Raw genomic sequence first — 17,102 nt, 5'->3', positions numbered from 1 at the left:
CGAGCCGCACTGTATTGTACCCACTCTGCCATCCGCCAATGACATTTTCAATCAATCAATCAATCAATCAATCAATCAATCAGACTAGATTGTATTGTGTGTGTGAGTGTAAATAGTGTTTGAGATTTATTTTAAAACTAGCCTTTTCTTTGATGTTTCAAACATCGCTGGGAAGACAGTTCCAGGATACCATCTCCCCACAAAACACTGCCCCTCCACAAAACCAGACTTAGGTAGAGATAATTTTATGAAAATGGCGGTACTCTACAGGGTGATAGCATCCCGGAACCGCTCCCTTCCTGCTGACCTGTCGTACAGAACTTGCAAGTCATCTCAATGACTAAATGTAAATGTAAAATATAACATTATGTGGTCTAAAATAGCCTTGAATCCATTTCACCATACCTTTAAAAAGAAAAAACACAGGGCGGTCAGGTGGCGTAGCGGAGATTGCGTTCGTCACCAACACCGGAGAGAATCCAGCTCACAGCTCCGGCGTTGTCACCAGCTTGGCTGGCCGTTCACACTAATACAATTGGCTGTATTAGAGGGTGGGAAAGCTGGTGGGGTGGGTGCGGGTCGTTGTAAACAGCGACTCCTACAGTTCGGTCGGGGCGCCTGCTCAGCGCGGATAGGATCTAAGGGGGGTAGTGTGATCCTTCCACACGTTACACCCTCTCAGTGAGAGTCCGCGCTGCCAGGTGAAAAGAAGCGGTTGATTGGCTGGACGTGTGTCGGAGGAAGCATGTGATAGCCTCCACTCTCCCAGACCGACAGCGCAGCGACCAGGAAGGGGATTGTGAATTGGCATAACGACAACGACAACATTGGGATGGGAGAAAATCGGAGGAAAAAGGAGGGGGGAAAAGATCAATAAAAAATAAAATAAAAAAAAAACACAAAGTAAACAGAAGAAGTTTGGATAACATGGCTGCAGCTACACTCATGCATGACATATATTGATTTCCTTCCGGATTATGGCTCCTTTAAGTTTCTTTTTGAAACTGTCCTTGTTTTCCGTCCGTATAATATGTAATGGGATCCTATTCCAATATGTTATGGCTCTATACATTGCCGTTTTCTTTAGAGCGTTGGTTCTAGGCAGAGGTAGGGTAAAGCGACTACTTGAAGCATGTCTGGTATTATGGTCATGTCTATCATTGGTGGATAAAGCATAGAATACAATTGAGTGGGTTTACCTAAGGTATAAATGTTCTTTAAAAACCTAATCAAACTGCATGCTAGTCTCTCTTCCACCCTCATCCACGACGGTCTAGCATGCATTCCCTCCACACTATTCCTTATAGAACAGTGAAGAGTGAGTCGGGCAGCTCTATTTTGAGTGAGCTGGAGTTTACTAAGCTCTTGCTTTGACGCACTAGACCAAATTGCTGGGCAGTAGTCAAGATGGGACAAGACTAAAGATTATACTACCATTTTAATTGTTCTATTCGTTAGGAGGTAAGCATTTATTCTTATTATGGAGATGTTTCTACTCATCCTGGTAACCATATTGTTAATCTGGGTAGACCAAAGTAGTGCCTTGTCAATAGTTACACCCAACAATTTGGCCTCCTTCACTTGTTCAATACCAGCGTCTTGTAATGAGAGACTCAGTCTATGCTCCGGCCTTAAGGCATATTTAGAGCCGAGTATAAGACATTTTGTTTTTGCTACATTTAATTTGAGTCTGTTTTCAGTTATACAATTCGAAATCATAAATAATTCACTCTGAAGTATCTTATTCACTTGTTCTGTGCTCTCAGCGGATGCATATATAGTTGTATCATCAGCATAAATCGCTATACCTGCACTTTTCAATACATAAGGCATATCATTTACAAATATAGAGTAAAGGAGGGGTCCAAGACAACTTCCTTGGGGAATACCACACTGGAGTGTTACCATATTTGACATGGAACCATTAACACTTTCAGTGCCGGCCATTAACACTTTGTATGCCACTCACGGCTTTTCTCGGGTTTACCCCCCGACCGTTGAATGCCACGTCACGAGTATTCTCGGATTATTTTTTTATTAGCGATCTGATCATATTGCATCACGTGAGCCTACCGTTGGAGATCCAGGGACCGCCGGCGCTCAGATGTGAAAAAAGCGCCCCCTATCGTCTCCCAGATGGTAAATCACCCTTTTTGGAATGGACTCAATGAAAGTGTATGGGAGAACGGATTTCTGACTCCACATTTTACTTGTCACTGATGCAGCCGGGGTCTACCAGAGTTCATTCCGGAGCCTCTGAGCCACGGCGAATATGGGTTATACTGTACACAAATGGCGATCGGAAATTGGAATAAACCATTTGGATACCATCTGACCTCAGGTAAGGAATCTATGTTATCAGTGTTAGGGTAATCAGACTCGTTTTCACGGATATATAAGCGTTTATGTGATGTGTGATATGGCTGTTTTGACTGTAAAAGCCATGAGGAAATAAGAGCAGCGATTATCAGCGCGCGGCATGAGCGTGCGTGCGCACACATACTATCGATCATCTAGCGTTTATTTGAAAACAACAAATGACACCGTTCTGGAATATTCCAGTAAAAGGCGATTATCATAGGCATTGGTTGTTTTTTGCGCGAAAACGGGTGATTTTCTAAATGCTATCAAACGGAAATGAAGCGATAAAAAAAAACAATCTGCCTTGACAATGTTGACTGGAAAATGATTCTTTGATAAGCGACGGGCAGATTAGACACATAGCCATAATTTAAAACATAGATTAGGCGATATTAACGTTAACATTGGGAGTGGATGGTGGCATTCCAGCCGGTAAAAAAGAAAACACGGCTGGCGCTCAAAGTGTTAACATGGTAAAGCATGGTTTTAAATGCCAGCACCCACTTCAATGATAGCGTTGTGAACGCATAATCGCTGTCTTAAATTATGGCTATGTGTCTAATCTGCCTGTCGCTTATCAATGACTTGTTTGCAGTCAACATTGTCGAAACGGATTGTTTTTTTAATCGGTTCAATTCCGTTTTATAGCATTTTGAAAAGCCCTTGTTTTCAAGGAAAATATAAAGATTCCGTGATAAAAGGCATTCACTGGAATATTCTGGAATACACAAACACGTTGTAATTTTTCGGCCTATTTATGAATCGTTTTCAAATAAACGCTCGATTATCGATAGTATATGTGTACTTATGCACACTATAGAGGCGGGCTGAAATATCGATTCTCTCATTTCCTGATCGCGCACACACAGACACACACACACACAGGGCAAACGCTTATATCTCTGTGAAAATAGCTCTGATTATCCTAAGACTGGTAAAATAAATTCCTTACCTGAGATCAGATGTTATCCAAAAAGATTATTCCAATTCCTGATCGCCATTCCAAATATCGATCACGCTTATTGATTACAGTGTTGGGTACTGTAAATACATAATCCACATGTTTTCCGGGCCGGCGAGCACAATGATTCTTCAGTTGGCCTTGACGGAAAAGTAAAATGAGGAAACTGCCCCCCCCCCTCCCCCCCCTTCATCAGTCTAAAATAATGGGGTGCAGTTACACAGGGAGAGACGATAGGGGGCGGTATCTTCCCAATTGAGCTCAGAGAGAGTCTGCAACACTAGTGTGAGGCTCGATTGATGAAATATGAATTCAAATCGCGGGCACTCAAAGGTCGGCATGAACTAACGACAAAAAGCGTAGCTGGCATTCAAAGTGTTAAATATAACACATTGTTGTCTATTAGACAAGTAGCTTCTCATCCATTCCATGGCAGTGTCTTCAAACCCATATGTGTATAATTTCAATAATAATAGGTCATGATCTATGATGTCGAAAGCCGCACTGAAATCCAAGAGCACTGTACCCACAACTAACTTCCTATCGATCAGTTGTAGCCAGCTATCTGTAAGAGATGTTAAAGCAGTTCCTGTAGAGTATCCTACTTTGTATGCATGCTGGAAATCAGAATTAATGTTGTTTTCGTTGAAATACTTTTGAATCTGCTTGAACACAATTCCTTCCAATAACTTACCTATTACTGGTAAAATACTAATGGGCCTACTGTTTGAACCTGTAAATGGCTCTTTACAGTTCTTTGGTAGTGGAGTTACTTGAGTTATTTTCCAAGGCTGAGGAAAGACTCTCTCTTCAAAACATAAATTAACACTTTGATCGCCATGGTTAAATTCATAATTTATCATTCCTCGCCAGCTCTATTTGTCTATGGAGAAGTTCCCCTTCTTTGCAGGGCTATAACTTTTTAAATTGTATTGCTAAATTGACATTATTATGGCCCATTCAATGTCCTATATGTATTGTTCAGGGTGTATCAATGTTATACTTTTTCATTCACATATTCATACTAAAATACGGTCTAAAGCAGTGGTCACCAACCCGTCGATCTTGATCGACTGGTCGATCTTTGAGACTGTCCCTGTAGATCTTTCCATGAAAAAAAATAATAATAATTTTTTATTTTTATTTTTTTTTCTTACCCTGAGAGTCCACATTACAGTTCTACTTTTGTTTTGATGTGAAAAGTGATGCTGCACTTAGCACTGACTGAGAAAGTACACATACAGTTCTACTTTTGTTTTGATGTGAAAATGATGCTGCACTTAGCACTGACTGCACTTAGCACTGACTGCACTTAGCACTGACTGAGAAAGTACACATTACAGTTCTACTTTTGTTTTGATGTGAAAAGTGATGCTGCACTTAGCACTGACTGAGAAAGTACACATTACAGTTCTACTTTATAAAATGCTAATTGTAAATATGTTTGTCAATGTTAATAATATGAGAGTCCACATTACAGTTCTACTTTTGTTCTGATGTGAAAAGTGATGCTGCACTTAGCACTGACTGAGAAAGTCCACATTACAGTTCTACTTTTGTTTTGATGTGAAAAGTGATGCTGCATAAGATGACTGCACTTAGCACTGACTGAGAAAGTACACAATAGTTCTACAGTACTTTGACGTTTTAATGTTGGACCAAAGCATTGCATGTAATTAGAATACAGGCAAATAAAAGTCATTTAGTTTAAAGTACAATATTGGCTGTCTTTTTCTCTCAACGCTTCAATAGGTAGATCTTGCCTTCACCAAAAAAAAAAGTGATCTTGGGCTTAAAAAGGTTGGTGACCACTGGTCTAAAGTATAAGTATGTTTTTATCGTTTTCTGCAGCTTTCTCCAGAACTTGATTTATAGCCCCAAATGCACTATATTGATGATGAAATAGTTTGATAGCGATCTGTGCCAGATAAAAAATGTCAACTGGAGGTGGTTCTATAAGTTACTACTTATCATCTGATGTTGACCGGATGGGCGGGGGGTCGTTTATAATTCCGTGGGCAGCGTTAGATGATTCATCTAGTGTGGGTCATATGATCATCATAGCAGTTTATATCGAACACGGTAATAATACACGCTAAAACTTACCCCAGTCTCCTCGGGCCGTTGGGCGATCAGCTTGGAGTAGACAGTTTTCGATTATGGGATGTTGATCCTGATGAACCATTTCCAGGTTGTATAATACTATATACGTCCAAATAACGTTGTTTATTGAGTTAGGGCGAGCGATTGATTATCCAGTGTGTCGAGATAGAGTCCTGCTAACGATCGCGAGTGCCCGGACGAAATATGGATGAGCACTTGCTGTTTGACGAGTCACTTACTGTTGGCGATCTGCCGATCGGCCACCAGATGGCGCTCTTGAACCGCTAGAGAGTTGAGTGGAGCTCAACTGTATATCTCAGGTCCCCGGAGGAGAAATATGATTTCGATCACAGATTTTTTAAATATTGATATCAAAGACGAGTTACGGCGTCTTCGGCAGAATGAGCATGGCGGGGAAAGACGAGTTCCGGCGTTTTCGGCGATTAAAGTGTTAAATATATGGGATAGTGGCTTAGCCACAAATTTTGCAGACATTTGTAGCAGTTTGCCATTCAGATTATCAACATCGCACGGTTTATCTGGTGGGATCATCCCTATGTTCCCCGGGTCCTATGTCCCCCGATTGATTGATTAATTGATTGATTGTTTAATTTTTATTATTTTATTAATTATTAACACTTTCCCCGCCAATCACGTTGTACGACGTGTTTCAAGTTCATGCGAATTCTGCCAATCCACGGCGTACGACGTTATTGAGATCATATTTCATATTTTCGCCATGGTATTCATATTTCCCTCACGGAGCCTGGTCTGATGCTGTGTGAGCCGGCACAACTCTGCAACGCTTCAATACTGCCCCCTGGTGGATGATCGGCGAGTTGCCAATTCTACCCTCCCCTGTCTCGAACGTTGTTAGACCATGCCTCCCACTGGTCGGCTGCAATGTGGACGAAGCCTTGCATCACGTGTCCCCTCCGGTACACGAGGAGGCAGCCGTCGCATCTTTTCACCTGTACAGCGCGCTCTCTCAGTGGCGAGGAGTAACGCGTGGGAGGCTCACGCTGCCCCGTCACTTCCTGATTCTGCTGTACAGGCGCACCAACCGACCTGTAGGAGTCGCTGTCCACAACGTCCGATCCCCACCCACCGGCTTTCCCACCCCCTAATACAAGCCGGAAGCAACGCTGAGAGCTGGGCTCGAACCCAGCATCTCCTACATTAGTGGCGAGCGCCTTGCCCACTGCGCCACTTAGCCGCCCTGGTACATCAATCATTTGAAACAAATTACATACAGCGGCCGCATCATTCAGTTTCTTCTTCAGTGTACAACTACTGGAAAACCAATCAATATTCATATCTCCTAATATACAGATTTCATTATCTCTGTCGGTTACATTCTGCAGCATTGTACATATATTGTCTAAGTATACAATGCTAGAGCCTGGTGGCCTATAGCAGGGGTTCCCAAGAGCCGCCGCGGGGGGGGGTCGCCAGATGATTAAAAAATATATATATATATATCAAGATATATATATTTTTTTTATGCAGTCAGGCCACTGAACTTCGAAGCAGACCAGGCTAGTGTTTCTAGTTGCAGCAGTTTGATCTCAAGTGACTACCTGGTAAAATAAAGGTTAAATAAAATAGAAATCTCTCTCTCTCTTGCTCTCACACACACACAAAGGGAGCCGCATGTGATTGGTGGAGGCGGGACCCTTACAAAAGACTGTTGTTACTAATCATTGACACATGCTAGCCTGTAATAATCCCCCCCAGAAAAATCTACTTTGCATTTGATATATTGCAAATATATGCCATCACACACACTGGCATTTAAAGGGTTAGAATTATAAAGTGAATATGTGGTGTTATGATCAGGGCTGAAGTTGAATAAAATATTGTATTTTTTTCAATCTGACATTACAAAAAAAACAGAAAATCCATCAAAATCAGGGTTGTTGCTAATCATATTATGCTAGCCTGTTTTTAACAATAATTTGTGATGCCATCATAAACACTGGCATTTAAAGGGTACAATTAAAAGAATTCCTGCACCAGAATGCAGGAAATGAAGTCTTTGTAACAAAAGATTTCCTGGTGGGGGACCCCCAGACCCCCTGCTTAAAAAGTGGCCTGACTGGGGCTATATTTTGCACTATATTTCCTGGCCTGAATGATTTCCCCAGTCCGGCCCTGGTTAAAAGCCTCCAATGCTTATTAGTGTGTGTGCGTTTGAACGTTTGCATGTTTCAACCATACATTTCCATTTATAAAAAAAAAAAAAAATATATATATATATATAGGGATGGCGGCTACGTGGTGCAGTGAGCAAGGCGCTCACCACGAATACTGGAGACTGGGCTCGAACAGGTTCGCCTCCCTGTTCGAGCCCAGCGCTCCACATTGCTTTCAGTTTAGCTGGTCGTCCGCACTAATACACATTGAAACTGATGGGTGGGGATCGGGCGTTGTGGACAGCGACTCCTACAGGTTGGTTGGTGTGCCTGCGCAGTAGAATCAGGAAGCGACGGGGGCGGGGCCCCTCCAAAGCCCAGACCCCTGGCGCTGAAAGATCGAGCCGTGCAGGTGGAAAGATGCGACTGCTGTTACCTCGAGTATCGGAGGGGACTCGTGCTATGTATGACTTAGTCCACATTGCAGCCGGCTTGTGGGAGGCATGAAACAGCGTTCAAAGACAGGGGAGGGTTGAATTGGACGATACGAAAAATTGGGATGGGATAAAAAAAAATATATATATATATAGGGATCGCGGCTCTCTGACACCGTTATTTGGGGGTTGCGGCCTGAAAAGTTTGGGAACCCCTGGCCTATAGCAACAGCATATCAGAAATGGTTTCAAATAAGGCATGTGAATTTGTAGCCATAAGGCCTCCACCCCTGTAATACTTAAGTCCTTTCTTACTTTAACCGGGATATGATTTTGGACATAGAGAGCAATGCCCCCTCCATATTTGTCTCTATCTAATCTAAAAATATCATATCCTTGTATATTCAGTGGTGTATCCTCTATTATTTCATCTAGGTGTGTCTCTGAAATAGTCATTATGTGTAAACTGTTATCTAGCATTATAGAGCTCAGCTCATGCACCTTATTCTTCAAGCTACAAATATTCAAATGAGCAAGTCTTTTTTAGGTATTTTAAGTGACATTTTCTTGATTTAGTTTAACACTTTGATTGCCTAAGGCTAAATTCATGATATACCATAGGTTGCCAGCTCTATTTGTCTATGTAGAAGTTCCCCTTCTTTGCAGGGCTATACATTTTTAAATTCTATTGCTAAATTGCCATTATTAGGGCCCATTCAATGTCCTATATGTATTGTTCAGGGTGTATGAACGTTAAACTTTTTCATTCACATATTCATACTAAAATATGATCTAAAGTATAAGTATGTTTTCATCTCTTTCTGCAGCTTTCTCCAGAACGTGATTTATAGCCCCAAATGCATTATATTGATGATCAAATACAGTTTGATAGCAATCGGCGCGATATAAAAAAATCCAACTGGACGGACTTCTGGAAGTTACTACACGTAATCTGATGTTGACCGGATGGCCGAGGGGGCGTTTATAATTCCGTGGGCAGCGTTATACCATTCATCGAATGTGGGTCAAATGTTCATCATAGCAGTTAGTATCGTACACATTGAAAAATAACGCTGAATCTTACCGTATCTTCCTCGCGCCGTTGGGCGATGAGCGTGGAACAGACATTTTCCTATTATGGGATATAGAAATATCCGGTCCATTTCCAGGTTGTATAATAATATATACGTCCAAATCATGTTGTTTTTTCGAGTTATTTGCAGCGATCGATGTTCACTGTGTGAAGACTGAGTCTCTCTAACACTAGCGAGTGCCCGGACCCCATATGGAGTGAGTCCTACCGGGTTAAAGGTAACATCCGTTTTTTCGATCTGCCGATCGGCCACCAGATGGCGGTCTTGAACCGCTAGAGGATTGAGAGGAGATCACACTTGTGTCTCAGGGCCCCCGGAAAGGAAATATGATTCCGATCACAGATTTTTGAAATATTGATATCAAAGACGAGTTACGGCGTCTTCGGCAACTTGAGCATGGCGGGGAAGGACGCCTAAAAGCGTCTTCCGGCAGTTAAAGTGTTAATTAAATGAACAAGATCAAATAAGAAATAAAAATTAAATAAGATAAAAAACTGGAAAACCTTGTTCCTCAGACTACACATATTCAAATTAGCAAGTAACATTCCCTTCTTTGGCAGATTAACCGAGCGCAGATGCGTTTCAGATACATCAAGGATTTTAATCTTATTAGCTTTGGCTGTATATTCTGGTGATGTGCATCTCCATCACTGAGGCCGATGCGATGCGCATCTCGATACGGTGCCAATGATACTATACATTAACGATACATTTGAAGCACCGGGTGATGCGATGCGATACGATTCACCCCCTGTTGAGATACGATACGATTCAATACGATTTGATTCAACATAATGCGATTCGGGGCGATACGGCGATTCAACACGATGCAAAATAATGATAACATTTTATGGTATGACAGAGGATTTGGTTGTATTCCTTATATGCAGCTTATATTATTATTAAAAATAAAATAATCTACTGTAAGACAATTTATATAAAAACTCTTGGGTGCCTAAGAAGACTTTTGCATAGTACTGTGTTTTCTATCCACTTTAGCTAAAAACACACACTACTGTGAGACAATAATAATCACACACAAAGGGATAATGGCTTATAGCAGACTTAATGATTTTATAATATTTCAGATAATGAAATTAAATGTTCATCATCAACTATCCAATTAGACTTTATATTGTAACATTTGGCCACTTTAAATCATTGAACAGAGAGAGGGAGAGGGGAAGGAGAGAGAGAGAGAGAGAGAGAGAGAGAGAGAGAGAGAGAGAGAGAGAGAGAGAGAGAGAGCGTTTGAGTTTGATGCTCTGTAGCTGACCACACCAGGATTGCATTTTGTCAACACAGTTGGAACCTGGAGGAAGCGATATAAAGAGAAAGGAATTGCCAATAAATGTGAAGTTATCTTTGAACCTGTTGTCAAGCGTCTTCAATATACCCCCCCCCCCCATTTCCTCACTAATGGAACTGGTGTTGCAGAGTCACGTTAGTTAGTTAGATACTGTAGTTTAGCGTTAGCTAAACGGCTAACTGGCGTCAGCCAGAGGCTACTAGCGTTAGCCAGTTGATCAATTCTATTCATGTCTCCTCGACTTCCACTGTTTGTTGTTGATAACTGTGACGCGGCTCTCGCCTTCTGTACTAGTAGCGAAGCAAAGATAGTATCTGCTGTGTGCAGTCACAGTGCACTGCTGACAGAAGTGGATGAGAGGAAATTATATGAATGAATCGGTTTTGACCGATGCAAAGACGCTACAACAAGATGCATCGCGAGTTCAGCCTGAATTGTAGCCGATGCGGACTTATTCCACCGGTGCACTCGCATCGTGAGCGTTTATGCCGGTGCACCGATGCGAATCGATGAATCGTCACATCACTAGTATATTCTAGTTCGTAAGACTTATTTAGCAAAATGCAAATGTTAATATGAGCTATCACCAAACCCTCTTTCAGGCCCAACTTAATGCAGGAAGCCTTGGTAGGCCTACCAGTCATAAAATAAAAAGACTCACCATGAGATCAGTTCATCTACCTTGACATTAAAATACATTGGTGTTCAATGTACAGTCTGTCAACTACAAGAGCGACCCATCTGCCTTGGCTTCGATGTTCTTTCAGGATAGGGATAAGTACTTTACGCCTGTCACTAATTTCATGAGGGAATTGGTCATTCATGCCAAAGGTGGTATTTCTCAGCTCTTTGCCCCTCCCCTTGACAAGTTCCTTTTGCTTATAGTGTTCGAAACGAGCCACAATTGCACCGGGTCTGTCCTTTGAGGGTCTTCCCATTCTGTGCACCAGAGAGAATGTGATACCCCAAACAGTGTCCGTAGGCAAACTAAGCTGGTCTGACATGAACTCCCTAATGACAGTTTCACAGTCCTTTCCCTCCTTCTCTGGTAACCCAGTAAACACAATGTTGTCTCTCATTGAGCAGCACTGTACATCAAGAAGAGATTCTTTAATCTTTTTGTTTTCTGTTTCAATTATGTTAACTCTGGTTTCCATGAGTTCCATCTTACCCTTCATCTCTGCATTATCCTTAACCAACTCGACAATTTGTTCCAGACTGAACTCTAAGCTTTCTCTAAGGCTTATTATCTGCTCCATCATCAAGTCTAACATTCCCAGTTTGTCCAGTTTCTTGTTGACTGACTCTAATGTTATCAAATGAGTGTCCCCCTCACTGGTTGCCGGTGCACCATATGTGGAGTTCTCCTCAGCACTCTCAGCATCAGAGCGTGCCCTTTTACACGGAGAAGGCTTGACAGAGTCTGTGATCTTCTGTGATTTAGCACCTTGAAGCTGCCTCTGTTTGTTAGTCTTTACCGGTGATTTGACCATGTTGTCGTAGTGTAAGTCAATGAAGTTCTCAAGCTTACTTAACTGTTTAGCCTGTTCCAGTGTGCCTGGGGTTCACCTGGTAGTGCCAGGTAAGCTGCTGAGGCTTTGGGCTTTTTAGGTGGTTGGAGGCTAGCTGCTGTAGCCCGAGATAGTCCTGGTGGTTGCAGGCTGGAAGGCTGCTGGAGAATGGAGATGTCCAGGGGAGCCTAGGGCTAGCAGCTAGTAGCTCCAGTAGCCTGGTGTTGGTAGGTTGCTCCAGAAGCCTGGGTGTAGCCTGTCGGAGTCCAGTGGAGCCTAGGGCTAGCAGCTAGTAGCTCCAGTAGCCTGGGCCTGGTGTTGGTAGGTTGCTCCAGAAGCCTGGGTGTAGCCTGTTGGAGTCCAGTGGAGCCTAGGGCTAGCAGCTAGTAGCTCCAGTAGCCTGGGCCTGGTGTTGGTAGGTTGCTCCAGAAGCCTGGGTGTAGCCTGTCGGAGTCCAGTGGAGCCTAGGGCTAGCAGCTAGTAGCTCCAGTAGCCTGGGCCTGGTGTTGGTAGGTTGCTCCAGAAGCCTGGGTGTAGCCTGTCGGAGCCAGCTGGCTGAAGATCAATTAGTGCCTGGCTGCCACGCATGCAGCATTGTAGTATCCACAACTTGCGATTAAAGAAATGAAGACTACTACTTACTTAAAATGGATATTTAAAAGTATTAAAAACCAACAAAAAGTACTAAAAAGTTTAAAAAACCAACAAAAAAGACCAAACATTAACAAACAATTAGCACAGTCAATTGGGATGCTGCCATCTTGGAAAGGGGTACTCTAGTAAGTCAGTAACCTTTAAACGTATGTTATCATAGAACCTGCTGGAGTGTAGCCAGCATTGACAGTCTATATATATTTTTTTTGATCCACTTTTTCTCCCATTTTTTCTATATTTTTCTCCCATCCCAATTTCGTATCATCCAATTCAACCCTCCCCTGTCACGAACGCTGTTTCTTGCCTCCCACAAGCCGGCTGCAATGTGGACTAAGTCATACATAGCACAAGTCCCCTCCGGTACTTGAGGTAACAGCAGTCGCATCTTTTCACCTGCGCAGCTCGATCTCTCAGTGGCGAGGAGTAACGCGTGGGAGGCTCACGCTGCCCCCGACACTTCTTGATTCTACTGCGCAGGCGCACCAACCGACCTGTAGGAGTCGCTGTCCACAACGCCCGATCCCCACCCATCAGTTTCCCACCCCCTAATACGGCCAATGTGTATTAGTATGAACGACCAGCTAAACTGAAAGCAATGTGGAGCGCTGGGCTCGAACAGGCGAGCCCAGCGTCTCCGCATTCGTGGCGACCGCCTTGCCCACTACGCCACGTAGCCGCCCCATTGACAGTCTATATATATTCATCTCACCTTCTGTTGATATCTTCATGTTTTACAACAGTCCATATATTCATCTCACCTTCTGCTGATATCTTCATGTTTTACAACAGTATATATTCATCTCACCTTCTGCTGATATTGTCATGTTTTACAACAGTCTATATATTCATCTCATCTTCTCCTGATATCTTCATGTTTTACAACAGTCTATATATTCATCTCACCTTCTGCTGATATCTTCATGTTTTACTACAGTCTATATATTCATCTCACCTTCTCCTGATATCTTCGGCCCCGTATCCTTCAGGATGTTCAGTTCGTCTCTCAGCTCAGAAACTGTCAGGATTAGGGGGTGTAGGAGACACACGCAGACACACACAAAAAGGGGAATCTTAAAGTAACCCCAGAGGGGTAACCACTGGAATCGCTGAGTGATGAGAGAGGGTGGGGGAAAACACAAGAATAAAATAAATACAAATAAAAGCTGTAGGAAACACAAAACACCAGCAGGGGTGTAAAAAGTACACAGAAATTATACTTAAGTGAAAGTATGGGTACTGTCTCAAAATCTTACTCAAGTAAAAGTCAGAGTATCTGGCTAAAAACACACTTGAGTAAAAGTCAAAAAGTTTCTACTTTGGAATGTACTTAAGTACTAAAAAGTAACACTTTTTTTATTGCAAGGGATAGACCATTTCCATTCCTACACACGGAATTTAGAATGTGTGTACGCACAGAAATATCGGGATTTATCAACCGTGCGTACACAGGTCCTATGCACACTCTGTATTGATAAATACCATTTGTTCTTACCGTCAATGCTCGTGCATGATTATCCATATATGGTAATGAAACACCCCCCATGGGATGTGAAATAATGGACTAACCCGACTCACCCGAGCGAACTCTGAGAAACTCCACAAGCGAGATTGTTCACGGAGGCGCTGTCGAACCAAGAAGACGCAACCCGTGTTATGGGAGAAATAAGGCGGACTTGTACACGGTGATGTCAGATATCAACGACTCCCTAAGACCATTGCTGCAATTCTGCCTGGACAGCTCAAAATACTAATAAAGACCGTTAACCACTGTTTGGCGTTGGTGTGTCATTCTAACCATGCTGGAATATGAATGCATTTAACCCTTTATTCGCCAAGGACGAGTTTCCACGTCATTCTCCGCCATGCGTAATCTGCCAATGATGCCGTAAGGCGTCTTTGAGATCAATATTTCAAAAATCTGTGATGGCAATCATATTTTACCCACGGAGTCTTGAGATCCCCTGTTGATCTCCTCTCAACTCTCCAACGGTTCAAGAGCGCCATCTGGTGGCCGATCGGCGGATCGCCCAAACAGGAAATGAGCAGCAGGATGTGGTGCTCATCCATATTCGGTCCGGCCCGGACTCGAGCTCGACTCAATGGATAGCGATCCGTTGCCAATAACTCGATAAACAACATGATTTGGACGTATATACTATTATACAACCTGGAAATGGATCGCATATATAAACATCCCATAATAGCAATCTTTTTGCTCCACGCTCATCACCCAACGCTACGAGGAGACTGGGGTGAGTTTCAGCCTGTTTGTTTACCATTTTCGATACAAACTGCTATGATCAATATATCACCCATACTACATGATTCATTTAACGTCGGCCACGGACTTATAACCCCCCCCCCTCCGGTCACCAGCAGATGATGAGGCAAGACGTTTAGGACCTTGTGCAATTGAAAGTTTTATTATGACGTCAATCGGTATCAAACTACATTTGATGATCTAATATATGTATTTAGGGCTATAAATCACGTTCTGCAGAATGCTGCAGAAGACGATAAAAACATATTTATACTTTAGACCGTATTTTAGTATGAATATGTGAATGAAAAAGTAGAACGTTGCTACATCCTAAACGCTAGATAATTGACGTTGAATGGGCCATAGTAATGTCAATTTAGCAATACAATTTAAAAAGTTATAGCCCTGCAAAGAAGGGGAACTTCTCCATAGACAAATAGAGCTGGCAGAGGACGGTATAAGGATGTACATAAGCGTGGCAGAGAAAGGGTTAATGCCTACCGGGTATAATATGATTTGTAGAGGCATACAATCTATTTTGTTGTCGGTATTAGGTAGCCTATATGAATTAGATATAATAGCAGCCATAGCCTACATTATGCAACAGTAACTTGCGCATATATAATAACACATGGCACAGCCCTGCGAAGCCTGCACAGTAAACTAACTTGATCGTCAATCTAGCTGTTGTATCTTTACGCTTATGAAAACATTAAATAATATGTATAGGCTATAGGCCGTCGTTTTGCATTAATAGCCTATATTCTCAAATGGCATTTAATGGCTATCCGCTGTGGGCTAAATCTCCTCGCGGACGGACCAGTATACTTTATATCATATCATATTCCTATATGTCTCCCAGGAATCGTGGGGCTCTGGGGAATAAAGGTTGGGAAGACTATAGCCTATCCTTTATAATGTTGAGGCTATTTTATTTACAGTTTACTCTATCAGCCTACCCAGCATGTAATACGTTCTTTGTTAGAACTCAACTAGTTATTATTTTGCGCATAGATTGCAGAAATACGGGAACGTTTTGATTTATATTCAAAAGGCTTTGACATTGTAAAACGAAATAAGTGGAATTTCGAAGTTATGTAAGCAGAATACAAGTCATATCACCCACATGCTACCTGTATATCCAGAGCATGTATGCTTTTCATTAATTTAAGACACATTTATTGCAAGGGTTTTGTAATACACAAACTCAACAAATAACCTCTGTTCTCGTTGCAATGCGTTTTTAATTCTTTCTTATACAGTAGGAAGGGGGAAGAACACTATATCGTGGGTGTTCATATGACTTGTATTCTGCTTACAGCTTCGAAATTCCACGTATTTCGTTTAACAATGGCAAAGCCTTTTAAATATAATCAAAACATTCTCGTATTTCTGCAATCTATGCGCAAAATAATAACGAGTTGAGTTACGGGGAGCGCAGTCAGTACACCCCGTAGTATTCCGATAACGCTATATATAAACCATGCTGCATTCATTCAGAAGGAAAGACCTATTATATAATTATATATAATGAATTACGGGGGGTCATACAGAACACGTCAGTCAAACTAATGAACAAAAGCTTATTTCCACGTTGAAACGAATGCATGAAACTGATGAAAGCATATGCCGTCCGTATGCAGTATCCATATTCTACCGCTGGGCGCCAGGTACGCATGCCCTGAGCTGTGCGTAAATATACGCACAAAGTCAAGCACACGTTCAAATTGATAAGTAACACACTTTGCTTAGAAATGATCGTACGCACGGGTTACGCACATATCTGTGCGTACGCACCGTTGATAAATGAGGGCCCAGGGGTCTCAAACTCATTCCATCGTTTGCGCCAGGTGAGTTAGTTGAAGAGGTGAGCCCATTAGTGAAATCATCAGCTGATGTTTAGGCAAGGCTAGAATGAAACCAAGCATACACTCACACAAGGACCAATCAGCATGGGTATGGGCGGGTTAATTTTCCATTGATGGGGATTTGATTGGCTGTTAATCGTTAACGTTAGTTCAGCCAGAGAAACAAATATACTAATTAAAATTGTTGGACCTGCGAGATTTTTTCTCTGAAATGGAATTGAGTAAAAAGTATACAAACCTAATAATACTTGAGTAAAGTACAAATCCCCAAAAACAGTACTTAAGTATTGTAACAAAGTACAATTAATCAAGTACTCTAGTCTACACCCCTGAACACCAGTATAAAATAACTGGGGGAAAACCCAAAGTAACCACCACTGCCTACAGTTGAAAACAACAACAAAAAAACAGC

General features: G+C 42.2%; 1 protein-coding gene across 2 annotated transcripts in view; it reads right to left on the bottom strand.

Annotated features, from left to right (window-relative positions):
* The window catches only part of LOC311231996 (tripartite motif-containing protein 16-like), a 67,414-nt gene that overhangs the window by 25,059 nt on the left and 25,253 nt on the right, over positions 1 to 17,102 (bottom strand). The window contains exon 6 of one of the 2 annotated variants that reach the window (XM_084318644.1): positions 13,515 to 13,668. The exons of the other annotated variant lie outside the window; for it this stretch is intronic. Coding sequence (XP_084174770.1) covers positions 13,515 to 13,668 — 154 coding nt within the window. The remainder of the gene's footprint in view (positions 1 to 13,514; positions 13,669 to 17,102) is intronic. 2 annotated transcript variants of the gene reach the window in all.

The sequence above is a fragment of the Notolepis coatsorum genome, assembly GCF_963971535.1.
Source record: "Notolepis coatsorum genome assembly, chromosome: 1".
NCBI classification, from domain to species: Eukaryota; Metazoa; Chordata; class Actinopteri; order Aulopiformes; family Paralepididae; genus Notolepis; species Notolepis coatsorum.
Note: the sequence above shows the minus strand (reverse complement) of the source record. Positions and strands in the feature narration are given on the sequence as shown.